General features: G+C 53.2%; 2 protein-coding genes across 17 annotated transcripts in view; both read left to right on the top strand.

Moving 5' to 3' along the window:
- The window catches only part of EPB41L1 (erythrocyte membrane protein band 4.1 like 1), a 66,110-nt gene extending 56,062 nt beyond the window's left edge, over positions 1-10,048 (top strand). For 10 of the 16 annotated variants that reach the window (XM_077187431.1, XM_077187434.1, XM_077187435.1 and 7 more), the window contains 8 exons: positions 299-697; positions 2,051-2,143; positions 2,535-2,621; positions 2,809-2,871; positions 3,749-3,844; positions 5,095-5,175; positions 6,035-6,151; positions 7,219-10,048. In XM_077187431.1, the coding sequence (XP_077043546.1) occupies positions 299-697; positions 2,051-2,143; positions 2,535-2,621; positions 2,809-2,871; positions 3,749-3,844; positions 5,095-5,175; positions 6,035-6,151; positions 7,219-7,227 (945 nt within the window). In that variant the 3' untranslated portion in view covers positions 7,228-10,048. The remainder of the gene's footprint in view (positions 1-298; positions 698-2,050; positions 2,144-2,534; positions 2,622-2,808; positions 2,872-3,748; positions 3,845-5,094; positions 5,176-6,034; positions 6,152-7,218) is intronic. The other 6 variants (XM_077187430.1, XM_077187433.1, XM_077187436.1 and 3 more) reach the window with 6 other exon arrangements.
- Positions 10,049-11,541: 1,493 nt separating this feature from the next.
- On the top strand, positions 11,542-18,795 carry AAR2 (AAR2 splicing factor). Its single transcript, XM_054644234.2, has 3 exons — positions 11,542-12,350; positions 13,865-14,094; positions 16,922-18,795. The coding sequence occupies exons 1-3, from the start codon at positions 11,603-11,605 to the stop codon at positions 17,087-17,089; spliced, it is 1,146 nt and encodes a 381-aa protein (XP_054500209.2). The 5' UTR covers positions 11,542-11,602; the 3' UTR covers positions 17,090-18,795.
- The last annotated feature ends 8,481 nt before the right edge of the window (positions 18,796-27,276 follow it).

Genomic DNA, 27,276 nt, shown 5'->3' with positions numbered 1-27,276 from the left:
GTGCACTGAAGTGCCTCCAAGCTGGCCGAGCTTTTTTTTTTGTCTGACCGAGCCTTTTTGAGATGATTCATTGCCAACAAACTTTTGGCACAATCCAATGGAGTCGCCTTCTCTCCCCCGGCAAAGCCACTGCTGTCAGGTTTCGGTCTCCATGCTTGAGTTGTGTTTGACTCTACTCTGTGATGTTTGCTGCAGCCTTCCTCCTCCTCCTCCTCCTCCTCGTGCTGCTGCCGTGTCCGCGCCGGCGCTGCCCCGCGGTGCTCACGGCCCCGTCTCTCCACGATTGTGTCTCCTTCAGAGAGCGGGGGCGAGGGAGGGCCCCGAGGAGAGGGTGAAACCGCCCCGGCACAGGGCCCCCGAGAGCGACACCGGCGACGAGGAGCCCGACCAGGAGAAGGACTCGGTGTTCCTGAAGGACAACCACCTGGCCATCGAGCGCAAGTGCTCCAGCATCACCGTCAGCTCAACCTCCAGCCTGGAGGCGGAGGTGGACTTCACCGTCATCGGGGACTTCCACGGCACAGCCTTTGAGGACATCTCCCGCAGCCTGCCCGAGCTGGACAAGGACAAGAGCGAAACAGAAGATGAAGGCCTGGTTTCCTTCCAGCACACTGACAAAGTAGTTCCCGGACTGGAAGAGGATGTCAAAGGCAGGGATAAGGTCTCCCAGCCCAGCCCAGATGTCTCCCAGCCAGAGGTACACAGGGACACCATTCACTGAGACCAGCCCGATGCCATCGTGCCTCCGTGTCCCTCGTGCCCGCGTTGCCTGGCGGGTTGTGCTCCCAGCTGGTTTTGGGGAGCATGCTGGCTGCCACCCCCCGTTCCTGCCCAGTGCACGCTGTGTCTGTGTTGCATGGCTCTGTCACGTGCTTGGTGCATCTGCTAACCAGGAGAAATCACTGTCACCTGTGTCCCTGCGTGTGGCTGCCCCAGCACAACCCACAGCAGCATGTGCGCCGCAGGGAGGGCACGTGGCACTAACCATCAGAGCTGTCCTCGTGTCCTGCATGAATTCAGTGACCAGTCTGTGTAGTGCAGAGCCATGTGCTGCCCACTAACCTCTCTGGTCATGCTGGGGCTGGGAGGGATTGGCCTTGTGGAACCGCCCTGGAGCTCATGGAGGGTCACTCTGTGCTGGGAGGGGTCATAGCAGGGCTAACAAAATTGCATGTGCATGTGTGTGGGGCTGAGTGCACTCATGGGGACGGAACAGCAGAACCAGCCCCAGCTCTGGGTGGCCTTGTCTCTGTGCTGGGCAGGGCCATTCTCTGGCCCACCCACCTAGGGCAGCCTCCAGCCCTGCAGGTAAGTCCCCAGTGCTGGCCAGAGCTGCTGAGATTAGTCCAGACCTAAAGCCAGGAAAGAGCTGCAGAATAAGAGGGAGATGTCTCTGAACCAGCCTGGAAACCCTGGTGTGTGGCTGTGACCATGGGGGATCCACTCCAGAGCTGTTGGCTCGAGAATACTGAGCACTGGTGAAGCATCCCCCATGCAGGAGCCCTTGGCAGCTCCAGTTTCCTGCAGCAGGGCAGTGCTGCCAGCCTGTGTCCATTCCCCCGAGGCTCTGACACCCCAGGTGTACCCAGAGCCACCAGAAGCTGGTACAGATCACAAAATGACTGCAGCACAGGCATGAAACTGGTTTGGTGGCTCTCAATTGGCTTTTGAAGAGCAGTTTGTCCTTATCCATGGTGCGTATAATCTATCCAAAAAATCCAGGACAGAGCAGCAGGGCTGATTTGGGGTGTGTGAGTCACAGGGCACTGTGGGTGGTGCCTGTCTGCCCAGGGCAGCAGCCCAGCCCTGCTGTTTGCCCAGGTAGGACTCAATGTGACACTCACAGAACATTGTGTGTGTGGCACCTGTGAAGGAGCAGGGCAGGGATGCTTTGCCAGGGGCTGCTGCACAAGGAGCACAGAATTAGAGTGGCTGGGCTGGAAAGGACTTTAAAGGTCATCTCTTTCCAGTGCCATGCCATGGACAGAGCACTCAGGGCTGTTGGCATTGTGCCCCAGGCTCTGCTGACTCTCTGCTGTTCCTCCTGCAGCCCTCAGCCTCAAAGGCAGACGCTGTGACTGTGAAGAAGCCCGAAGCAGAAGGCTCCGCTCCCCATCGGGTCAGCACCACAGACACGGCCCAGGTGACACGGTGGCTCCCCAGAGAGCCTGAGCCCTGAGGCTCCCCAAAGCCTCAGCCCACCAGAGCCAGTCCCTGGCAGCACCTCTGGGAGGGCAATGGCTTTGTGGGGTGGCTGGGGGCCTCTGCTCACCCTTGGCATGGTGAAGTCCTCAAAAAACACAAGCTCAAGCCCAGCCAGGGATATTGTCTGAGTGTCCCTGGCCCCACCTGCCATGCTGCTGGGCACTGCTGGCACACAGGAATGTCTAGTGGGTGACAGCCACCAGCTGGCTGTAGCTTCACTGCCCTCCATGGCTTCCTCTGGCAGCAGGATATGGCCACATTGTCCCTGCAAGCGTCACCCACTCCCTGGTGGCACCTCCAGGCTCACCTGGTTTCCTTTGCCCTGGCAGGTGGACGGAGGCACCCCGGGCAGCAGGGACACCACCACCACCACCACTGCCCAGGCTGGCACCACAGAGACAGCGCTGGTGACCTCAGTAAGCGGGGCTGGCCCTCGAGGGAGGGGCAGCCACTGTCCCCTGCGGTCCCTCTGCTCCTGTGGGAGTGACCGGGGCCAGCTGTGCTGGGGGGACCCTGCCCTGCTGGGGGTGTCTTTGGAGGGTGACACCTGCCACGTTTGCCCCATGCCAACATGAGCCAACGTGCCATTTGCTCTTCTTTCAGGATCACGGCACCAAGGCTGGCAAAGGGGCCGCTCCCACCGCAGACCTTCGCTCCCTGTCACCGGTGAGGGGGGACCTGCTGCCACCAGCAAGGCCAAGCTGGGGAAGGCAACCCTGTGGGGCTGGAAGTGGGTGGGATTGGTCCCACTGGGCCCCCTGCTGTGTTCCCAGCACTGGCACCTGGCTGATATGTTGGTACTGGGAAGGGAAGAAGGATGCTCAGAAGGTTGGGGAGCAAGAAGTCAGGAGGCCCCAGCCTGTGGGCTTTTTCCTATGCCAGATCCATACCTTGAGCATCTGCCTGAGGAGGATAATTCCCAAAAATACCCCAGTCCCTGGTGCATTGGACTGAGATGCATTTAGCTCTGGGTGTCCTGTGGGGTCACCCAAGGCCATCCACAAAGTCTCCTGACTCCCAGTGGAGGTGGTGCCACCAACCATCCTGCCCAACACAGCCCTTCCTCAGGAGAGGGATTTCTTACTCCACCCCTTTGTTTTGATGGAGTCCAGTCTGGCCAAACACCAGGTGCTGCCCCAGGCTCATCCTTTGTTCTGCAGGGAGAGCAGCACTGGGGCTGGGGTACCAGTGCATCCTTCCCAGCCTTCCCAGCCCTTGGCATGCAAAGTGGGATGGACAGAGACAGAGGCAGCCTGAGAACTCTGTGCTCTGAGGGTGGGTAGGGAAGAGCCAAAAGCAGCCATGAGAGCCTCTGCCCTCTGCAGCTGCTGTGGGCCTGGATACCTGTGGAAACCTCTCCCTGGCCCCCCAAGCCCTTGGTGCAGTTGGAAGCACGACTCATTGCCTTTTTCCCTTGCTGTGCTCTCCCCTCCCTGCTGGGCTGAGGGGGTACATCCCAGAGGGAGGTCCAGGCTGGCTGGGGGCTGGGTTGAGCTCTCAGGATGTCCCCTGACCATCGTGTCCCCCTGCTCGTGTCCCGCAGATCTCGGGCGGCTCCGCTGGCAAGGAGGTGCTCACCAGCATATTCAGTGCCACTGCAGAGACACTCTCCACCTCCACCACCACCCACGTCACCAAGGTGAGAGCAGCTCCAGGGCTTCCTGAAGGCCACTGGAATTAAGGGATGGGTGGATTTATGTTGTGCTAGGTACAGCAGAAAGGGCCCCTCTCCTTGCAACAAGCCAAAAGCTGTGTGCTGTCCCATGGAATGGCAATCCCGCAGAGTGCTCTGTGCCCTGGGTGCTGCCTGTGCCATGCAGCCAGCTGTGACCACAGCAGGCAGGCACAGCCAGGGGTGAGCATTCAGCCAGGGGCAGGCCAGGGGTGGGAAATGAAGGAGATGAGGCTGCAGCAGAGGGTCTCACCCATGGCTGTTGCATCCCCAGATTAAATACACGCTTTTCTTCCAGGGAACAAGGGACAGGATGGGAGGAAATGGCCTCAAGTTGCACCAGGGGAGGTTTAGATTGGATTAAAGGGAAAATTTCCTCACAGGAAGGGTGGCCAGGCACTGGCACAGGCTGCCCAGGGCACTGGTGTGTGACCATGTTCACAGGGATCCTAAGATGAAAGAAGAGATGAGTGAGGATCTGACTCCATGGTTCAGAAGACTTGTTTTGTTATTTTATGATATATATTACATTAAAACTATACTAAAAGAATAGAAGAAAGGATTTCATCAGAAGGCTGGCTAAGAATAGAAAAAGAAAGAATCAATAACAAAGGCTTGTGTCTTGGACAGAGTCGAAGCCAGCTGACTGTGATTGGCCATTAATGAGAAACAACCACATGAGACCAATCCCAGATGCACCTGTTGCATTCCACAGCAGCAGATAACCATTGGTTACATTTTGTTCCTGAGGCTTCTCAGCTTCTCAGGAGGAAAAATCCTAAGGAAAGGATTTTTCATAAAACATGTCTGTGACAGTGGTGGAGTCCCATCTCTGGAGGGGTTTCAAAGATGTGTAGCTGTGGCACTTGGGGACATGGTCAGTGGTGGCCTTGGCAGTGCTGGGGGAACAGTTGGGCTTGGCGATCTCAGAGAGCTTTGCCAGCCTCAGTGATTCTGTGGTTCTGTAAAGACAGCAGCAGCTCTGTGAGGGAGCTGAGCTGCAGGAGGGTGCTTGGCACCTGCCCCAGCCCCTCTCCTTCCCCTGGGGCTGCTGTGTGCCTCCCTTCTCCCTGAGCAAGGGCAGTGGGAGCTCTGCTGGATTACAGGGCAGTTCTGAGGGGATGCTGGTGCTGTTCCTGCTCCTGTGGCAGAGTTCCCTCCCCTGCCTGGAGCTGGCTGCTGGGGCAGGGGTGAGAGCTCTCCTTGTCCTCACGCAGACTGTGAAGGGAGGGTTCTCCGAGACCCGGATAGAGAAGCGCATCATCATCACGGGAGATGAAGATGTGGACCAGGACCAGGTAGGAGCAGGATGCTCTGCCTTTGCCAATTCTGGCTGTCCCTGGATGCAGCACTGCATGTTTCTGCTTCTGGCTGAACCTGTTTACTGCTTTTGGCCAAAAACTGAGCGCCGAGGCCCCAGACCTGTCCAGCAGGGCGGGTTCCCACGGGTGCAGTGACCCTCAGGCCATCTCCCACCACGAAACCGTGGCAAAGGCCACATCCCAGTGCAGAACAGAATGATGGCATCACTTTTTTGTGGTCATAAACACATTCTAGGTGTCCTTTCTCTGTTGAAATACTCCAAAGTGACCCAGGTCACCTCTCTCTTCCAGCACAATCTCACTACAGATTGAGCCTCTCCAGGTGACGGTGCCTCAGTGTCAGAGGACAAAAAGTGACACATTTTTGGGATGAAAAAACAGACTGACATAAGTCTTTAGGTCCACAAGGTCACTCTCCTGTGGCCTCACAGGGATTCATTACTTAAGAAAAAAAAATAAAGAGATAAAGTAATCAAAAGGCTCTGAAATAATTTTTAGAATTATAATAATGAACTTGATCATTCCTGTAGATTTTTCTAGTGTTTTCCTCTGCCCAGGTTTCAGTAGCACATCTGCACAGAAAAACAGCAGAGAAAGGCAGCTCGTGGGGGCTCCGAATCATGGATGAATTCCCAATCATGCTGGATTCCCATGCTGGGCTTCAGCCTCTTCTGCCAGGCTGCTGTGGGTTCAGCTCTGAACCCCTGCATTCCTATCCTCCTGGAATCCCACTCTGCTCCCTGGAATGCTGCTCAGCTGCTTTCTGGCTGCAGTCAGGATGCCTGATTGCAGGAGAGGGAGGATAAATGCTCTCTCTAACCCTTCTGCTTTCCAGGCACTGGCTTTAGCAATCAAAGAGGCAAAACTCCAGCACCCTGACATGCTGGTAACCAAAGCTGTGGTGTACAGAGAAACAGAGCCCTCTCCAGAGGAAAGGGACAAGAAACCTCAGGTAGGTGGAGAAGCTGCCAGGTGTGATTTACACCTGCTGGTAATGGCACTGTAACAGGTCACAGTGTCTGGTCCCCACAGATGGTGGCATGGTGGCTCTGGGCTCAGCCACCTGGTTGTGGTCAGGAAGCCACTACCACGGCACTGAAAGCAGTGCTGTGGATGTCACCCTGCCCCGAGCACAGGGCTCAGAGGCATTTGATGTAAAAAGAAAAGGACCTGCTCATCCCCCTGGGGTGGGAAGGGAATGAGGGATCTCGGGTTTTTGGGTAGGCTGAGGCACTTGGCTACAGGTTATGCAAAGCCAAAGTATCAGAACAATGTTGGCAGAAATTATATTTTCTTTCCAAAAGCTGTACAGCTTTCAGTCCCACTCAGATGCCCAGGTTTAGTTTTTGTACACACACAGGTGTAGGCAGCAGCACTCAAGGTTTGCACCTCCCTGCAGACACCCCAAAGCTGTCACAGTCCCAGACACTTCTCTAGGGCTTGGGGAGTCCTGCCCCACCCTAAACCCCCTCTTGGACCCCATTCCCCCTGGCAGCCAGGAGATGCAGCTCCTCTGGGTTGGCACAGCCACCAGAGCCCTGTGTGGGAGCAGTGGGGACAGAGGTGGAGAGGAGAGGGAACAGTTTTGGCTGCAGGTGCCTTTGGAGAGGCTCCTCGGAACTGGGATTTCCCATTTCTTTAACATATGAAAGTTCTGATTGGCAGCTTTAAAGCCTGGAAAAGTGACCAGCAGTGCAGCTGGGGAGGCCATGAGAGGCTGGTGGAGCTGCCTCACCCTGTCCCACAGTACAAACGAGTCCAGACATTCCTGCATCCCATAGGATCCAGCCAGTTTTAGTTGAATGGCTTAAAGTGAGGGAGCGACAGCTCCCCTCATGTCCTTCATGTACCAGCACCAGGCCAGTGCCTGAATTCCTGCTAATTACCAGAGCTCCTGCTAATTAAATGCAAACTGTGGCCCAAAGTGTTTGCAAAGTTTCTATCCAGTGGCCTCATCCAAAGAGGAGCCTCCATGGACTGGCATTCCATGACTTGGTCCTTTCCATCTGCCTTGCACAGGAATCTTGACCAACATGTTCCTGGAAGCCAACATCTGTATTCCAACCTGGAGAACAGGGGAGAAGGAGCCTTCATGCTGGATTTATCAGCAAGACATAGACATCCTGGCTGCAATGTTCATGGCAAGAGACAAAAATTTTTAAAAAAGGAATAGCAAATATATTATATATATATATACATACATACATATATATATATATATATATAAACAGGAAACAAAATGCATCCTTGCACTGCTGCTATATGCTGGAAATGAATAGTAAACAACACCACCAACAAACAAAGCCAACCCTCTGCAGATAAATTGAAGAATTTCCTGGATTGGTGATCAAATCAGATTTAAAAAGTCATAATAATAACAATAATCTTGGTAACAATACAATAAGCCACCATCTTGCATGTTACATGAAAGGACACACAATCATGAGTTCATTTGTTGCACACTGAATGGAAAGGAAAACTGCTTTGCAACAAAGCAAGTAAGCAAACTGAAGTAAAAAACCACAAGCAGAAGCAAAACCATTCCCCACCTCTGGAAAGAAGAGAGAAAAACATTCAAGTTATGACCTTAGAGTTATTTTCCAATTCACAAGTGTCGTTTCGCCCTTCTCCTCATTCCATGCTGATTTTTTGGGGGTTCTGTTAACTCTTCCCCTTCCCTTCCTTATCTTCTCTGTGCACTTGTCCAACCTCTTGTTCTCTGAAGGTATTTAGGAATGGGTTTCATTTCAAACAAAGCAAATGATATGTACATGGTTTCTCATCTCTAATGAGCAGCCTGTGGGGTTTCATATGGATGTGCATTTCAGTTCTGTATATTATTCTATATAACAGAGGGGGAGGGAGGGAACAATGCTGAAATAATTCAACAGTGCTGGTACAGACAATGCCAACATTTTTAAAGGTTAACTCTTGGATTGACTGTGGTTGGTGTACTTGGAGACTCTTAGATCACCTGGGGGACTCTGAGTCCTGCAGGAAGGAATGGGAAAGGTTTTGGCTGCTGCTGGCTGAGGGGGAAGGGGAGAGGGACAGGGACAGGAGTGTCCTGCTGGTGATGTGCAGTGTGTGGTGGTGAGGTTTGGAGGGGCAGTGTCACCTGGAGGGGCAGGGAAGGCTCCAGCTCCAAGAGCCGTAGGCAGGAGGGGCTCCCAGCCCCAGAGCCACGGGATCAGCTGGGAGCGAGGTGGGAGCCACAGGGCTCGGGGCTCCCCTTCAGGAGCCCTGCCCCTGGGTGGGGTGGGTTTGCTTTGTTTCTGGATCCCAATAATGGAGGTACTTGAGTTTTGTAGTAGGGTCAAAGGCAGAGGGGCTGTTTGTGCCCTGCCTACACTGCCAGGGGTGTGATGGCAAAGGGCTGGGGACAGCGCTGGCAGGGCCGTGGCAGTGCTCCCCTGTCTGCCATGGGATGGGCAGTGCAGGGAGTGTGCTGTGCCCATCCCTGCAGTGTCCCCAGCGTCCCAGGCTGGATGGGAGAGCCCAGGAGGTGTCAGTGGAGCTGCTCCCAGCTCAGCCTTCAGCCGAGGCTCCTCCAGGGCTGCCTTTGGAAGGGGATCGTGGGCCAAGCCCAGGGCCCCGAACACTGTGAACCAGGCAGTTCAGGTAGGCTCCCAACCAAAACCAGAAAGGAAAGGAAAGAAATGGGTTTCCTTCTTGGAATTGTCTCTAGCTCCTGCAGAAACAGAAGGGCCCATGATTCTGCACCATTTTGCCTTTAGTCTCCCACCCCTGACACAAGCTGTGCCCAGGACTGGGTGTGCTCTGCCAGGCCCTGCCAGGCCCCACAGGATGCCCGAGCAGGAGCTCCTGAGCCCTGAGGATGCCGTGGGCAGCCCCTGCTCCCACCTGCACTGCCCAGCAGGGAGCTGCTCCCTGGCAGCTGCTCCCCAGTGAGGCTGTTCTCTGGCAGAGAGGCCTGGAAGGCAAGAGCACAGGGGCTGCTGCCAGTGCCAGTGCCCATGCCCAGGTGCCAGCCATGCACCTCCAGAGAGCACAGCCCCAGCCTCACAGCACTTAGGGCAGCTGCAAAGAGGCTCCTTTTGTCTCGTTTGTTTTCCCAATGCACCCAAGCTGGCCGTGCCCAGCAGAGGCACTGCCAGGGGTGGTGGAGGGTGTTCACCATGGCACAGTTCAGGGTTGGAGCCCACCTGGCTGAGGCAGCTCCACAGCCCACCCGAGGCTGCTGTGAGCCTGCAGAGATGCTTTCAGCGTGGTGCCCAGCCTGGAAAGCGAAGGCTGCCCTGGGATTGAGCAGCTTTACAGAGTGAGGCTCCCTGTGCTTGGGCTGCCGTGAGTTCTGTTTGCAGTGAGCAGCCCCTGGCTCCCGCAGCGTGTTCATGGGTGGCACTGTCAAAACCTTTTTTTTTCTTAAAAAAAAAGAAAAAAAGGAAAGAAAAAAAGCTCACTGCTTGTTTTCTTGGCAAGGTGTGGCTTACTGCTGCTCAGCCCCAGCCTGCCCATCACCACACTGTTTTGGATAGCTGGCCACTGCTTGTTTTCTTCCAGGGGCCTTTTCTGTGGAAAGGGGTGGGAGACATGAGTGCCTGTTTTTACCCAATCCCACAAATTCATTCTGAACCTGGCCTGCGATTGCATGAGTAATAATAACAGTAACAATAATAATAATAATAATATTTATTTTTATTTGAGAAGCACCTTACCAACCAACTGCAACGCTCTGTTGTTCCTTCACTAACTCTCCTTTTCTCTTCCCTTGTTCTCCCTCTCCCCCTTTGGTCATACTCCTTTTCAGTGCTCGGTGGTGTATGCGTGTGTGCTCACTGTTCTTGTATTCAATAAAAGTGAAATAAATGTGTTTGATGCTAAATCACCCAGGGGCCTCAGTGGACTGTTTCCTTACTGAGAAGATGGAGAAGGGAAGGGTGAACCTTGCAACAGGAGCACTGCACATGGAAATGCCAGGCTTTGTCTAAAGAGAAGATCATAGAAATCACAGAATCCCAGAATGGCTTGGGCTGGAAGGGAATATAAACCTCATCCTGTTCCGTCCCCTGCCATGGACAGGGACACCTTTGACTAGACCAGGATGCCCCATCCAGCCTGGCCTTGGACACTGCCAGGGATCCAGGGGCAGCCACAGCTGCTCTGGGCACCCTGTGCCAGGGCCTACCCACCCTCACAGGGAACAATTCCCTCCCAATATCCCATCCATCCCCACCTTCTGGCACTGGGAAGCCATTCCCTGTGTCCTGTCCCTCCATCCCTGGTCCCCAGTCCCTCTCCAGCTCTCCTGGAGCCCCTCCAGGCACTGCAAGGGGCTCTGAGCTCTCCCTGGAGCCTCCTCCAGGTGAGCTCCCCCAGCTCTCCCAGCCTGTCCCAGAGCAGAGGGCTCCAGCCCTGGGAGCATCTCCACGGCCGCCTCCGGACTCCAACATCTCCACACCCCTCTAGGGCTGCAGAGCCCAGAGCTGGACGCAGTTCTCAGGCAGATGAAGATGTTGCCAGGTCGGGAACCGCGGCTGCCGGAGCCGGGAGCGGCTTCGTGGCAGGTGCTGAGCCTGGGACACAGCGCGGGGCAGCGAAGGTGCTTGTGAGAATGCTCGGGATGCGGGGAGGGCTGGGAACTGCCCCTCTCTGGGGACCCCGAGCCTGTCTGCTGTCCTGGAAGGGAGGACGTGGTGCTGGGACAGTGTCTGTGTGTCACAGTGAGGGTCCCCGTGTGTCTGTCCGGGGGGGCCTCTCGGTTCATTAGTCCCAGGGACGGCTCTTGTCCGTCTGTCCCGCTGGGGGCTGGAAGCGCGGGGGCCCAGGGGAACGGCAGGAGGCAGCTGGGGGGGCTGCAGGTCGGATTTGGGGACAAGGGGTCAGCGGGGAGCAGCCGCCAGCCACGGAGAGGCAGAGGGGAGCAGCGCCGGGCCGGGGCTGGGGATGGGCGGTGGGGACAGGGACCGAGCCGGGGATGGACAGAGGGGACAGGGACCGAGCCGGGGATAGGCGGAGGGGACAGGGAGCGAGCCGGGGATGGGCGGAGGGGACAGGGACCGAGCCGGGGATGGGCGGAGGGGACAGGGAGCGAGCCGGGGATGGGCGGAGGGGACAGGGACCGAGCCGGGGATGGGCGGAGGGGACAGGGAGCGAGCCGGGGATGGGCGGAGGGGACAGGGACCGAGCCGGGGATGGGCGGAGGGGACACGGAGCGAGCCAGGGATGAGTGGAGGGGACAGGGACCGAGCCGGGGCGATCGGGGGGCACTTCCCGCTGTTCTCCCGGCACCGCCGCGGCGCAGCCCGAGCAGCGCAGCCCAGCCCAGCCCAGCCCCGCCCGGGTGCGGTCCCAGGGCCGGGCGGGCGGAGGCTCCTCCCGCTGCCGTGCCCGGAACCGCCGGGCCCGGATATCCGGGCAGGGCCGCTCGGTGCTCGGTGCGATGGCGGCCCTGCGCTCGGACCCCGAGCTGGCCCGGCAGCTCTTCTTCGAGGGCGCGGCCGTGGTGGTGCTGGACGTGCCCGAGGGCACCGAATTCGGCATCGACTACAGCGCGTGGGCCGTGGGGCCGCGGTTCCGCGGTGTGAAGATGGTGCCGCCGGGGCTGCACTTCGTGCACTGCAGCGCGGCCGGCGGCGGCGGGCGGGACGCGGGGCCGCGCTCCGGCCGCTTCCTCAGCCTGCGGCCCCGGGAGGTGCGGGTGCTGCGCTGGGACCCCGCGGGCGAGGCCGTGCGGCCCGAGCCGCCCGAGCAGGGCGAGGCGCTGCGGGACAGCCTGCGGGAGCTGGACCCCTTCCTGGGGCCCTACCCCTACGAGACGCTGAAGAAGTGGGTGTCGCTGAGCAACTTCATCAGCGAGGCGGCGGCCGAGGAGCTGCAGCCTGAGACCGGCCAGATCTGCGCCTTCGCCGAGGTGCTGCCCGAGGCGGCGGGGCGGCACACGCGGGACCGCGCCGGGCAGCGCCGGCCGCCGCTGGGCGCCGAGTGCCGCAGCTACGCCGAGGGCCTGGCCCGGCTGCCCCGCATGCGGCCGCGGGCCGGCACCCAGATCCGCTTCTCCGAGCTGCCCCGGCAGGCCTTCCCCGACGGGGCCAGCCCCGAGGAGATCACCCGGCACAGCATGGACCTGAGCTACGCCCTGCAGCGGGTGATGGAGCAGCGCTACCCCGGCCGCCCGCTGGGCCTGCTCGGTGAGCCCCGCCCGGGAAATGGCATTTTGTGCTCGGGGTGCAGCCTGTGCCCGCTCCCTGGCGCACCGAGGGGCCTCTTCAGTGCGGGACAGAAGTTTGTGGAGCTTTTAGCAGCCATAGGGGCCGTTCCCATGACCTGGAGGAGGCTGAGGCCAGAGCTGCAGCTCCTCCCCAGGGGCAGCTGCCATCTCCCTTCTGTGTGACCAGGAAGAACACCCGAGGGAACGGCTGGAGCTGTCAGGGGAAATTTAGGTTGGATATTAGGAAAAGGCTCTTCCCCAGAGGGTGCTGGCACTGCCCAGGCTCCCCAGGGAATGGGCACGGCCCCGAGGCTGCCAGAGCTCGAGGAGCATTGGGACAGCGCTGCCAGGGATGCCCAGGGTGGGGCTGTTGGGGGGTCTGGGCAGGGATGGGGCTGGGCTGGGTGATCCTGTAGGTCCTGACTCAGGATATTCTGTCATTCTGTTCTGTGACTCTGGTGTGGGAACATGGTGCTGCAGCCCAGATTGCCCCAGATGAAGTCAAAAGCAGCCATCAGAGGTGGCCCTGGTGTCTGACACCTTCCCTGTTCAGGGAACCTCTTGAGGAACCTCCCAGGACCTTACAGATTCCTGGGAGCACTGAGTGGAGATGGGCACCCCAAACCCCTTGTTCCTCTGTTAGGTTGGGTAGGGGCTGTGGGCCTGGTTCCTGCTGCAGGGCCCGGCCCCTCCTGACCCAGCTCCATGTGCTCCATGTTCTGCTGGGGACAGTGGCAGTGCCCAGGCTGTGCCAGCCCCGCTGTGGGGACACCACACACCCCAGAGATCAACTGCTCCCCAGCCTGTTTTGCAACCTGTGATACAAATAAATGCTGGGTTTGTGGAGGTCCTGGAGCAGGGTTTTGTTGTGTTGCAGGATGGAGGGAGAAGCCCTGCCAGCTGGAACCCAGGTTTGGAATAAGCCTTTGTTTGTCCCTTCTTTCATTTTTTCTACATTAACGTTATACAATTTATTCATTTTCAAAATTACCAAAGACAACTGAAGGATATAGAGAGAACAAATTACCTTAGGGAATGGTGGCAAAGCAGCTGCTACCAAGAATCCAGTGTGATGAGCCCTGGCTCTTAATTCAACAAGGCAGACACACTCATTGAGGCACTGCTGGCCTCTCCCAGAATTCCAGGACAGTGCTGTTTGCAGTCCCATGTGGTGCTGGACACTCAGCACAGGCCGGCTGAACACTCACAGAGTAGCAGCAGGGTCTGCCTTGTTGTTTGGTGTTGTTTGCTGTCTGTAGAGTCCCCCTGCAGTGCTGATAACCACAGTTACAGGTGACCTGCCCCATTCTGCTTTGCTTTGCTCCAGCTGAAGAGCAGCACAGGGTCAGTGCTTCAGGTATGAATGACCTTTGCAAAAGCCAAGCCAGAGTTTAGAAACCATTTGCAGAGCTTTGGGGAGGACACATTCCCAGGATATCTGTTTAGTCTTACATGTTTTGTTTTGTTTTGTTTCCCTTCTCTGAACCCACACAGCTGAGTTGCAGTTTGCCTTCATCTGTTTCCTGATTGGGAATGTGTATGATGCCTTTGAGCACTGGAAGAGGCTCCTGAACATCCTGTGCCGCTCAGAGGAGGCCATGGGGAAGTACCAGGACCTTTACATCAACCTCATTTCCGTGCTCTATCACCAGCTCAACGAGATCCCAGCAGATTTTTTTGTGGACATTGTCTCCCAGGACAACTTTTTAACCAGCACCTTACAGGTGTGTTTGGGGCTGTTCCTGGGAAATGGAGTGGGAGGGAGGGCATCATCAAATCTGGGGAGAAGCTGGGCTTTACTTTGACTTTTCCCCTCTTTTATTCAGCAAGAAATTCAGCTCAGCAGCTACAAGAGGGGCTGTGCAACTGCAGCGTGGTTTCTGTTTGTTTAATTTTTCCAAAGTGCCTTTCATTCTTCAAAAGAAAAAACAACACACAAAGCTTTGGCATGAAGGACTGATGATGGTGCTTTTTGGAATGGTTTGCTCAGCGTGCAGGGAAGCTGCAGCAAAGCTTTATTGAGACAAGGGCAGTGATGGTCTTTAAGAAGCTTTTCCACTGCTTAGGAGGATGTGAGGATTTCCTGCAGTCAAGTTCTTGTCCTGAGGGAATTTATGGTTATTCCAAAATGCAAAAGGTGCTGCCTCTGCTGGGACAGGTGGGGCAGGTGTGTGCCTCAGCCCCAGTGAAAGCAGTTACCCCACTGCAGGAGCAGCAGGGGGTAGGACAGTCAGGACAGACGGACAGGAGAGATCTCTGCAGCCAGGTCAGGAACTTGGGGGTTATTGCAAAGGGCCTGGGGGCAGGGCCCTGCTGGGAGCTGCCAGACACAGCTCAGAGCAGGACTGAGAGAGGGAAAGAGATGAGAGGGCATGAGAGGAGTAAGAGAGCAAAGTTCCCATTACAATACAATAAATCTTCTTCTGTGCTGAATATTCTGATTCTCCCTAACCAATCTAATACAAGGTACAAATCCTATAGCATTTCCATACAGCCTGTAAGAATCATTACATTACCATACTGTGTTACATTTTAAACCCTAAAAACTCCTCTTTGGGCCCCTTCTGCCAAGCTGTAGGGTCTGCTCTGCCCCTTGGGCCTGCCTGCAAGCAGAGGGTGTTGTTCCATCAAAAGGGGATCACCTTCAGCTGGCCACACCATTGTTTTCCAGTTGTTCAGTAACTAAAGGATCTCAGAGCTTGCTTTCATTTCAATCTCACTTATAGTTTCTATATTCTCAAAATCTTTTGCCAGGCAATCATACTTATAAGGCTTTCCTGTTTTATCTTCCCCAACACCCACTGCTGGTGACCATGCTGGCAGTGCAGCAAACTGGCTTAGTTTACAAAAAAGAGCCCAAATCAGACACTGGCAAAGCTGAGCAATGGGAACCAGCCCAGCAGGAAGCTCTGCTGCAGGTGCAGTTCCATTCCTCTCCTTGCTGACCCCAAGTTCTTGCTGTACTTCTGGGGAAGGTGAAGGTGTTTGGGTTTAATTGCTGGGTCAAATGTTTTGGGAAGCATTGCTTTAATCAAGTGGCTTTCAGATTTTTCAGTTGTGATTCTTACAAGTCTCAGGAATTTACATTTTATTTCTGTTGGTAGATTTTTTTCCATCCCATGACAGGACAGGACAGCCCAGCTGTGTTTGCAGCAGTTCCTCAGTTCCCAGCAGTGCCCAGAATGTGGCCCCAGCCATTCTCTCCTGCTCAGGGCAATTTGGGAAACCATTCTGGCTGCCTGAGTCTTGTCCATCCCTGGGCTCCCTCAGTCTGTGCTGGTGTCAGGATCACCCCTAAGCCCTGGCAGGAGTCACCACATTCCCCTTGCAGGCTGAGCCCCTCCTCCCTGAGTTCCCCATGCTCTGCTCCCGTGGGATTTCCTCAAGTGGAGCCAGGGAAGCTCTGGGCCTTGCCTTAGCCCACTTCACACCCAGACTGCAGAATTCTCTGCCTCAGCTGGCCCTGGGCAGGTGCTGAGAGGAGGAGAGGCATTGTCTCTGCAGAGCATTGGAGGGCATTGTCTCTGCAGCCCTACCAGTGCTTAAAGAAAAAACAAAACAGCTTGGCGAAATAACTAATTTAACGTGCAGTTCATTGAGAAGTGGGAAGTAAAATCTTCTAATAATGTTTTTCCCTACCAGCAGCATTTCTAAGTAAGAATTCTGTTAGAAAGAGGCAGTTTTCCAGTAGAATGAGCAAGAAAAAGGCAAATGTTCATCCACAAAGCAGAGAACTTTGCTTCTCATTGTCAGTGGTTTATCCAGCTTCCAGTAAATAAGAGGCTGCATTTTCCCCAGAGGAGATTTCTTTTTTGGCAATTAGTTCTGGATCAGAAGTTCAGGAGGAGCAGAGCCAGGCTGGGCTCTGGGCTCAGTGCCCTGTTCATCACACACAGGTGCTTTCCCCTGAGCCCAGCAGAGGCTGAGTTGGTGATGTGTCGATACATTTGTGTGTGGGGATGGAAGGCAGAGGTTCCTCCACACTGCAGCACCCTGTGCACAAGGGGATGCTGTGCTGGGGATAACCAAGCTTTTTCCAGAGAGCTCCCATTCCTTTCTGACATCCAAGGTATTTTCTTTCAATTTCCTCTGTGTCCTGAAGTCCTGGTAATACCTTGTTACAAAAATACTTTGGGAGATCTCTACCCATGGAAATGGGGGGTGCAAGTATTTGCTGGCCTTTTGGACACGTGCTGGAAGTTTGCCTACTCGTATTTGAAGTTTTTAAAATGCCTTCTGTCAAGATGTTTTCCTGAGCTCACCCTTGGGCCTATTTCAGAATGGCACAGTGCAAATTCAGTGACAAACACCCTCCTGCTTCAGACAAAGCTCTCATCTGAGTGCAGATGTGTGTGATGCTGGCTCAGTGGTGTGAAGGCAGGATGGGTTTGGCTGTGAGGTGAGAGGTGTGGGCTTTGGCTGGGTCCCCCCAAAGCTGCAGTAGTCCCAGGGTGCAGATCCCAGCCTGGCTCTCTCCTGCTGTCCCTGCAGGGAGGAGGTGCCCAGCTGGGGCCAGGCTGGGCTCTGCCTGACCTCTGCTCTTTGTTTCAGGTGCTGTTCTCCTGCACCTGCAGCTCTGCTGTGGATGAGGCTCTGAGGAACAAGGCTGAGAAGTTCAAGGCTCACCTGACAAAGAAATTCAGATGGGACTTTGAGGCAGAGCCTGATGACTGTGCCCCTGTGGTGGTCGAGCTGCCTGAGGGTGTGCAGGTGGACTGAGCCAAGGGCCCCCTTAGGAGCAAACAGCTTCTAAAATGTCCCTTTCCTTCTCTTCTCCAAGCCTGCCAGCTTCTTGAGGGCTGTGTCTGAAGCTGATCCTCTTTCTGCTGGAGAAGCAGATGTGGAAACCCAGGAGGATGCTGAGCTTTGTGAGGAGCCCAGAGGTGTTGGAGGAGTTTGAGTGGCAGCTTTGGACACGTTGGGGTTCTCCCAGCCCTCCTGCAGTGTCTCCTAGAACACAAGCCACAAACAAAGTCACAGAATCATTCAAGTTCCAAAAGACCTTTTGGATATCATGGAGTTCAACCCTAAACTTGACAGTGCCACGATCCTCCTGCCCTCAGCTGTGCTCTCATCCCTGCTCCCCTCTCCTGCTGGGCTGGAGCTGATGCCCTGCTTGGGGAGCACCTCTGCTTTAGGGCTGTGTCTTGGCAGGAGCCTCCCCTGAAATGGAAAATGTAAACCCCCTCCCTCTGAATTGTCACAATTTTGAAATTAAAAGGCTCTCAGGCAAAGATATGGGAGCAGGAATAACAGTTCTTTATTAGGAAAATTAAAAATACAAATGCAATAGTACAAATAAAGAAAACAAACCCCAGCCAGAGTGAGAGCAGGCCCTGTCCCCTGTGTGTCAGGGGGTGGCACAGCCCCATCCCATGGGGGCTCAGCCCTCCTGCAGTGCCAGCTGTGGCTCTGCTGGAGCAGGGATCCTGCACAAGGGGGGAGTTTTCCTCTGCAGCTCCAGGGCTGCTGCAGATGGGCCTGGGCTCCCTCTGGCCATGCAGGGCAGCAGAAGCTGCTCCTCTGGCAATGCACTGGGCAAAGGCTGCTGTGGTGTCCCAAACCTCAGATTGGATCCAGGTAGGAATGCTTGGCTCCTCCCAGTAGGATGCTGGAATTGGATCAGCCCTGCAGGGACACTCAGTGGCCATGGACAGCAGATAATTAATGATTAATAATTAATGGCCCATGGACAGCAGAGATCTCCTGGAGGGAGGATTGGTTGTGGAGGGGATAAAACTGCCCCATGGACAGAGGAGAACTGCCCCTGCTCTGCCAGATGGCAAATGGAGCACACACACACATCTTACAATCCTGGACAGCATCCAACCCCCAAACTGCTCTTCATTCCTTCTCCCTGCTCCACAGGCTCCCTGGTGTTGGACAGACCAGAGTTTTCAGTCTCAGGGACAGTTTCCTGGTGTGGGGCCATGGATTGCTGCTGCTTGTCTCATCCACCTGCAAATCCAGGCATGAGGAATGTGCTGCCCTCCTGTCACAGTGTGGCACAACTCCCTTTTTTATTGGTGTGACAGATGAGCAATGCCATGGCTGACTCTCACAATTAAAAGGCAAATATCCTGTGTATATGTTAAGTTTTGTAGATTTATAGTTGTTTTACCCCCTTGTGTTGTTATCAGGGGTGACCTGGGTTTGGGACATTTGGGAGGGTCAGTTTGTCACTATGGCATCAGCTGACTTCCAATCAGGATTTAAGGCAGTGAACTCCACCACTGGACAGTGAAGGAATCGATGGACAGAGCTTTGAGAGGAGCTAAAGGGTTAAAAGGTGAAACCTCTGTTGTGTGGGTGAGCACATGGTGGGAAAGATCCTCTGCTCCTGGCACTGTAATATTTTCTCCATTCAGTCTTCTGTTGTATTTTTGATAAGGTTTTAATAAACCTTTTAAATGTTTTGAAAGTGAGTTTTGAAATTTGAATAATTTCTCACATTGGGGAGAAATAAAAAAAATTAAAGACATATAAAGCTTTGCTCAACCTCATCTGAGGTGTTGCTTGGGCCACTCCCCCATTCTGTTGATGCAGAATGTGTTTCAGAGCATGGTGGGTCCTTTCAACCATTGCCTGACTTGTGGGGGAATAGAGAATTCCAAAAGTGTGGTGAGCACCCCAGTCCATCAGAAATGTGGCCGATTTTTGAGCTGTGTACGTGGGGCCATTGTTACTCCGATGGTGACTCCCTGTTACTGCCACCCCCTCCTGCCCCTGCCAGGGCACCAGGGAGGGCTCCTCGGTCTCTTTTGGGGGGCGTTGGTGCCCCTGGTTCCACCCTGGCACTGGGACTCTCTCGGGGTGGTTCTGCAGCCCAGGCTGGGTCTGTGCAGCCCCGTGGCAGCTCTGGTTTGTGGGTGTCAGGTGTGAGCCAGGGAGGTTCCTGCTCTCTAAAAACAAACTGAAGGGGAAGGGAGCAGGTGGGAAGGTGCAGAAAGCTTGGCAGAGCTGTGGTTTGGAATCTGAAGTTAGCTCAGGGTTAAATTTTTTTTGAACCAGCAATTCTTCCTTGGGGCATTCTCTTGTCCGGCTTAAGGGTAAGTTGAATTTCTGTTCTTTGCTCAGTGTTTTGCTGTGGCAATCCTGCCTGTCTCTGTCCATTCTGCATCAGTTCCAGTCTTTTTCAGGTTTTATTAAGTTTTTCTGGTTTTTGTTGTTACTGTAACCTTATTTTTCTTCAGAAATAACACAATAGAAATCCATTTGTGCCTCCACCAGCTCCCAGGAGGGAGAGGTTTTCCAGGGTCTCTCAGACACACACCACCTTTGTTTGGAGCACTGTTTGTATCTGCTGTGCTTTGGCAGCTGGACAGGGCCTGCCCCAGCTGCTGCAGATGGACTGCCTGGCACTGAGCTCCTGGAATATGGAAAAAGATGGAGTGGAGCTCCTTTCTCTGAGAAGGAAATAATTTACTTCTGGTACTGCTGGAATTGTCCAACAGTCTCAGTGCTCCATGGGCAGCCCTGCTCCTGCAGAAGGGATGTGCTGGCTCTGGCCATTCCTTCCTGCCCTGCTCTGCTGGATCTGGGAGCTGCCCTGGGGACAAGGGGGCACCAGCCAGGCTGGGGTAAGACAGAGCAGAAATTATCCAGAGTAAAAATCTATTTTGATTTAGATGAAATGTACATCTTTGAGTTAAGTCTGTAGCTTGCAAACAGCTCTTCAGTCCGACTGCCTGTCCTCATAAAAAGCTTATGCTGGGAGAAACTGCTTCAGCTGAAGGACAGAAATAAGGGGGGGCAGACAGAGAGACTGCTATGGAGAGCAGGGCAAAATGACCCAGGAATTCTTTCTGATAAAGAAGAATTAGCGGCAAATGTCACGCTAAGTCAGCAGAATGAGTATGTGTGAACCTATTGTGAAATTGCATGAATCTGTGTTTGAGAGGGAGCTAAAAGGAGATCTGGAGATCCCAGCGGTACCCATGTCATTTTAGCAGAACGATTCCCACATGTGTCCAGTGCTGGAATAAACACAGCGGCTTTACAACTTTCACAAATGGTGGAGTTTGTTTGCTTCAGCAAATCTCGGCTGGGGATGCTCCACAGAGCCCAGGAGGCTTCACTGCAGGGCCCTCATTAGGACAGCGCTAATGAGCTGCAAGGCTGCCTCCATGCAAATGAGCCCCATGTGGGTCAATCAATGGCAGGAAAAATCCCTGGGGCTGCTCTGGGTGCCCTGGTCCTGCCCTGCCCGGGGAGCTCCAGTGGAGCTGCAGCACGAATGCCCAGGGTGAAAAACGCCAATCACTTGTTTGTAAAATTTTAAAAGTTTAATCGTAATAAAATGGTTATAAAAGTAGCAATGTAATTAGAATTAGGACAATATGAGACAATAAAAATTTTGGACTATATGGATTAGGACAATACGAGACAACAGAAACAAAGAGTTACGGATGTCCGGGTACCTTTTCTGGGCAGCACGAGCCCGAAAAAGGACCCCGTTAACAGAGGATTAACCCTTAAAAACAACAGCCTGTTGCATATTCATACACTTCATACAGGATGCATAAATTCCATTCAAACACAGGATTCTGTCTGGGCAGTGTCACCTTCTTCCCCTTAATCCTATCAGTGTCTTCAGGGCTGAGCAATGTGGGTAGAAATTCATTTCTTCTGATAAGGGAGCAAAATTAATTTTCTCTGAAAGATTTCGGTGTCCTGTGGCTGCTCTCTGGTGCCAGTACCTCATTCCTTTCTTAAAAAAAATCCCACTTACATAGTCCCTATTTTAACTACAAAACTTACCTTTTAACTACAAAACTGCATTTACCATACTATTAAAATGTTAATACGGCACTACTAATCAATACAACACAATAGATACAGTAAATATCTGCATAGAGCCATATAATATGCACTTTTCACACCCTGCATCCTGCAGGGCTGGCACCTTCCCTGGAGCTGAGCCCCAGCTGGCCTTGGGCACTGCAGCTCCACTGTTCCCATGGACTGGGAAGCAAACCCTGAGCCACAGCCCCTGCCTGGCAGGAAGGGACAGGGGACGGAAGGAGGCTCCCTTCCCTGCCTCCATCCCGGGCACTGCCCCCCATCACTGCCATATTTGATAAAAAATCCCTTCAGCAGGATTTTCCTCCTGAGAAGCTGAGAAGCCTCAGAAAAGAAATATAAACAATAATTATCTGATTGCTTGGAATGTGGTTTGGAGGTTGCTCACCAGCAGGTGCAGCTTTGATTGGTTCCATGTGAATTGTTTTAACTTAATGACCAATCCCAGCCCAGCTGTGTTGGACTCTGGTCAGTCACAGGTTTTTTATTATTCATTCTTGTCTAGCCTTCTCCTTTCTCTTTCTTTAGTATAGTTTTAGAATATAATATAATATAATATAATATAATATAATATAATATAATATAATATAATATAATATAATATAATATAATATAATATAATAATAATACAGTCTTCTGAGAACTTGGAGTCAATTCTCATCTCTCACCTCGTCCTGGGGACCCTCACATCAACACCACAACAACTGGTGACCACACCCCGGTGTCCTGCACAAGCTGGGAATGTGTCCCACGCTGCTGGGAACCCTCCCAGCCCCAGAGCCCTGAGGGCACAGCCTGGAATGTTCTCCTGGGTGGGGGAGCTGCAGCTCTCCCAGTGCCAGGCAAGGCTGCCCTGGCAGGAGGGAGGTGCCCGCAGCTCCGGTGCCCTCTGCCATTTGCTGACGTGTCTGCCTGGACAGATGATGTCTCCTTCCAGCACAGCCATCAAATAATTCAGGAAATCAGCTGGTGCTTGTAAAGCAGGGTTAGTGAAGAGTGGGAAGATGAGGGAGGGGGCCTGGAGCCCCTCAAACCCCTGGGCTGGAGGTTGGGGTGTGGGGCTCCCCAGAACGGGTGTAGTTCTATCCTATGCGAAAGGATTTTTAGCACTTTTTAGTGTTTTTTCCTCCCCCCAAGGGCAGGTTTAGCCACATTTGTTGATTTTTAATAGCAAAAGCTGCTTCTCCCCCCAGCTGTGATGGCTGTGCCTGCACACTTTTGGGGGAGGGCAGCATAGAGAGGATTGCTGTGATTTTTATACATTACAGTAAATACAAAAGCAGGTTTCAAGTTTCTAAATAAATAAATAAAATAAAAGGAAGTTGTCTTTGGTTTTTATTCAAAAATCCCTGATTTCTCTCTCAGCTGAGGAGCAGCTGGAAGTGCAAGGAACAGCCTGGAGCACCCAGGAAAGCTTAACCTGGGTGTAGCTGTGAGCACACAGGATGCTGAAGAGGTTTGGAAAAGTGTTATGTCATGGATATTATTGAAAAAGCTGGGTTTGGAAGAGACATCCCTTCCCAGCAGACGTGGATTTGTGGAGGTTTCAGATGATGCACAAAGAGCTGGACAGAATTGGGGATTCTTTCTGCATTTGAGCAAGCAAAAAGGTGGCCATGTCTGTTGGGAAAGATCTCTGGGGCACAGGAATTTCCTTGAGAATCTGACCTGTTCCATCCTGACAAGATTGGTTTTTTTTAATGAAATTATCTTTGGTTAAACAAAGGCATGAAGTGACAGGACAAGGGGGAATCATTTCCCACTGCCAGAGGGCAGGGATGGATGGGATACTGGGCAGGAATTGTTCCCCATGAGGGTGGGCAGGCCCTGGCACAGGGTGCCCAGAGCAGCTGGGGCTGCCCCTGGATCCCTGGCAGTGCCCAAGGCCAGGCTGGGTGGGGCTGGAGCAGCCTGGGACAGTGGGAGGTGTCCCTGCCATGGCAGGTTTGATCTTTAAGGTTCCTCCAACCCAAACCATTCTGGGATTCTAAACAGTGGGAATTCCCAGAGATTGTTTCTCAGGAGTCAGTGTTGGGTGCCCCAGGCCAGCCAGGACAGGAATTCCCCTGGGATTCTGCCCTTCTTGTGCCATTTGCTCATCCCCTCCCTGGCTAGAAGCTCAAATGTCCCAGGAGCAGTGCTGTCAGTGGGGGGAGTTCCTCTTCCTTCCCAAAAAATTCCTTTCCATGTGTGCTGGGAGGGAGGGAGGGGCAGCCTGTGCTGCCTTTCTGGGAGGGTTCGCATGAGCAGCATCCTCAGGGGCTTCAGATCCAACTTGGCTGCTAAAATTGGGCTGCAGAGAGGCCGAGCTGCTGTGGCAGAGCAGGAGAGCGACCTCTGGGTGGCTCCATCCTCACAGGTTTGGATGTTGGGATTTGTGAATCTGTGCTGCAGGAACGTCTCCGTGCTCCTGGTCTGTCCCTGTCCCCGTGTTCAGCAGGGAATCTGGTGCTGCCCAGCACGGCTGGCAGGACACAGCCCCTCTGCAGGGTGGCAGCAGCTCTCTGGCCACAGAGACAAACAGAAAACATTCCCAGAACCGTGCCAGGGAGGGGCTGGGAGAAGATCAGAGAAAAGAATGAGAAACAATTCTTATCTTAACCTGCTGCACCTGCTATTGTGAACATGTGGTGGAATGTGTTATGGAGATTTGTTTACCAAAGGGTGGTTTCTTAATTAACCAATGGTGATGGTGTTTTAATTAAAGGACCAATCAGGTCCACCTGTAGCAAACTAAGGTATAAAAGTATGGGGTTTCTTAATAAAGGTTATCATTATTGATCAGCCTTCTGTAATACATGGAGTCTATAGCAATTATTGCCCAGCCAGGGGCCTGATTGCTGTTTCACTGCAGCCATTCCAAGGAATTGTTATCCCAGGGTAATTCTGGGAGTGCTGTCCTGGGCTGTCCTGGCTATCCCAGCTATCCCAGCTGGGAGCTGGTGCTTCCCACATGCCCCAATTCCTGCTGGTGTGGAAGGAATCCACCAGGTCTGCCTGGTCCATGGAGCACCAGGGTGTTGGATCACACCTGAGATCATAAGACAGTGTCATCAATGGAGCTCAAAATGCTGGATTGGAAATTTCAACAGAAAAATACAAACAATCTCATCCTTCTCATGAGACTAAAAATGGAATAAAAATTTTTAGACACCCCTCAGTTTTTAGACCTCTCATCTCTGGGTCAGCAAAGAGTATAATCCATCAGCAGGGCAGGCTTTGCACCACAGCCCTGGCAGAGCCTGATTTTGGGTCAGCTGCTCCCTCCAGGCAGAGCCCAACTGCTCCCAGTGACAGAAGTGAATTATCCTTTAATAAGGTTTGATGGAGGATTTTATGGGGCCACATTAATATGTATTCACTCAGTGCTGAAATCCTTCTCTGGGAAGGTTCTCAGGCCCTTCAGAGTGGTGTGAGCTGCTCACACACATCCATGGGATGGGAGCCCTGCTCTGCCACCTGTGGCCAGCAGCTCCAGGGCAGGGCAGTGCCACAGGGACTGCCTGAGCACCCCTGGGAGAGACACAAATGGCCCTGGGGTGAATTCCTGGCACCTGGGCAGCAGGGGCTGGAGCAGGATGAGCTGGCAGAGGAGGGGAGAGGGGTCAGGCAGAATTGCTGGACGCCCCCTTGGGCTCCATTTTCCCTTTGTGTGAAGCACAGCCTCCTGTCTGGGGGTATTTTTGTTTTGTTTGTCAGACAGCCACTTCAGGATGTAAAAAGCATCACTTGAGAGTCTGCTGAGCTCCACAGACTCTGAGAGACCTTGGCAGGCAGTCAGTGCAGCAGGGAGCAGTTAAACATGTCACCCAGCTGTGCTGCTGGTCACTTGGGGGCTCTAATGGCTTTATTTCATGAGCACCAGCTCACTGGGGAGGGCTCTGCATGCTCAGCACTGCTGAAACTCCTCACTGCCCAGGAGTGTTCATTTAATGCACTGAATTTCTTAACAAGCCCCATAACCAGTGTACCTAATGTTCCTTCCGGGGCTCTCACTCGTTTCATTCCTCAGCAGAATCGGGGAGGTCAAGAGCTCTCCTGCATCAGCAAAAGATGTTCCACCTTCCTTATTATCCACTGTTCCCTGCAAAGATTCTTTTAAACTTCCAAGGGAAAAGCCACCTTTGATTTACATTTTTTTTTCTTCCTCTCCCTTCTTCAGTGGCAAAACATTTATTGCTGCTTCAAAGGATGAGACAACTCCTCTGATTGTGGCTGGGGTCCTCACCCAGCCCTAGTGAGGCTCAATCATCAGCCTCCCCACACCTGAGGAGTGGGAGGACATGGAAGGACATGGAAGGAGATGGAAGGTTTTGTCGTGCACCAGCAGTAAACCATTTTTTTTCCCCATGGTCACCACCCAGTTGTCACCAAAACTGCAGGAAAAACAAAATCTCTCCAACATTTTCAGTGTAAGAGAATCAAGGCATTACTTCATTCTGGCCAGGATGTGCAACAGAAATCATTGCATCCACACATTGCCCAGGTGTGCAGAGGATATCATTCCATCACATATAAACTTTACCAGAATTTTTACATACACTGTCACAACCCATAGAAATTCATTGGTTCAATGTTCATTGGTCCCACGTTGCTCAGTTCTCAGTATTTGGTTTCCTATTGCTTATCAATCTCTTCACTTTCAATGTTAACTAGGTTCTCTTTTTTATCTCTTTTCCCAAACCAGGTATCTCTGACCAAGCCAGGGGGGATGTTTGGTGTTGATGGTCATTAATGGCTGTTAATGGTCATTAATGGCTGTTAAAGGTCATTATCTTATGGGTACCTTCTGTGCCACTCCCAGTCTGTTGAGTTTTAAGCTCATCAGACCTTGCTGGACCAATCCCCTGAAAAGAAATTCCCTTCCCCCATACCAAGGGCAAACAAAACTGACTAAAGCTATAAAATAAAACAATTTAAACTTGGTATATTTTCCAAAACAGTGAAAGCATCTTTTGGTGTGCAGCCAGGAGGGTCCCTCAGAGCTGAAGCCCAAGGTGCTCATTGCCAGGAAAATTAATCCACAAACATCAGAGGTTTATGTCCAAAACAGAGACAGAGGAGTCCTTTTACTTTATTCAAATAAAGGGAGAGGCCATGGGGCATTTCCCTGGGATCTCTCAAACTTTTGGAGGACCCAGCCTCCTTTTTATCCCAATTTCCCAGCCACATTTCCCTTCTCTCTTTTCCCATTGGCTGAGGTACTTGGGAGGTTCAGACTCCCTGATATGCCTGATACCAAAGATTTTCCTCTAATGTATAACCTCCCTTTTAATTCTTATGGAATTTAGGGGTTTTCCCCATTGTTTCTTTCATCTTTCATATCCAATTTCATTTATCAGTAAACCTACAGTTTGTTTGTAAAGGCAAATATCTTTTTCCATTCATCAATCAGTGCAATCCTTCCCATTGTTTCTTTTATCTCCCAGTGCAGTTTTATCTACCAGCAGACCCACAGATTGATTGTAAAGACAAACCTGTCATTCCTGTCATCAGGAAGGGCAGCTCCTGTGTGTGCATCACTCAGCTGAGGGCTTGGGCAGGCAGTGGGGTTTGGGCTCAGCTTCTGCCCCTGGTTCTGCCCAGTGCCCTCAGAACCTCCCTGTTCCTCCTGTACTAGAATTAAATACCAATATAACCGGATGGAACGTGCCTGGGCTCATCTGGCCCTTGCTGCTTGACCAAGGGTGGCAGCTGTGGTGGTTTCACCTCACAGACACCTTTGGCTGGCTGGATGCTGCAGCTGGCACTTGGGACAAGCCCAGGCATGCAGGAGCTCAGGTTTACCTCTGGAGGAAAGGCTTTAGGTGAGCTGAAGGAAAAAGGACTCAGGTTCTGCTGGAGGGTTTAGACCCAGAGCTTTATTCCTGGCCCACAGGCCTCTGAATGCAGCACCAGCTCCAACAGAACCACAGCGTGGCTGCTGTGTCTTTTAACCCCAGGGAGAGGGCAGGGAAGGGGTAGGGATCCCACCAACCAAGTAAGGGGGGGAAGTCTCAGGGGACAATGACACCTGGATGGATGGCCCAATGTCCCCCAGGGCTGAGAGGCAGCTTTTGAACTTTGCCAATCACATACGGCCTTGCTGGAATGCCAAGATTGAC

The sequence above is a fragment of the Agelaius phoeniceus genome, chromosome 17 (assembly GCF_051311805.1).
Source record: "Agelaius phoeniceus isolate bAgePho1 chromosome 17, bAgePho1.hap1, whole genome shotgun sequence".
NCBI classification, from domain to species: Eukaryota; Metazoa; Chordata; class Aves; order Passeriformes; family Icteridae; genus Agelaius; species Agelaius phoeniceus.
The sequence above is the reverse complement of the archived record's forward strand: the minus strand, read 5'-3'. Positions and strand labels throughout refer to the sequence as shown.

Bases quoted from the DNA above. Each gene is read 5' to 3' on its own strand.
- AAR2 (XM_054644234.2), top strand. From the start codon at position 11,603: ATGGCGGCCCTGCGCTCGGACCCCGAGCTGGCCCGGCAGCTCTTCTTC. The intron at 12,351-13,864 runs GTGAGCCCCGCC...GAACCCACACAG, and splicing joins CCGCCCGCTGGGCCTGCTCG to CTGAGTTGCAGTTTGCCTTC. The intron at 14,095-16,921 runs GTGTGTTTGGGG...TCTTTGTTTCAG, and splicing joins TTTTAACCAGCACCTTACAG to GTGCTGTTCTCCTGCACCTG.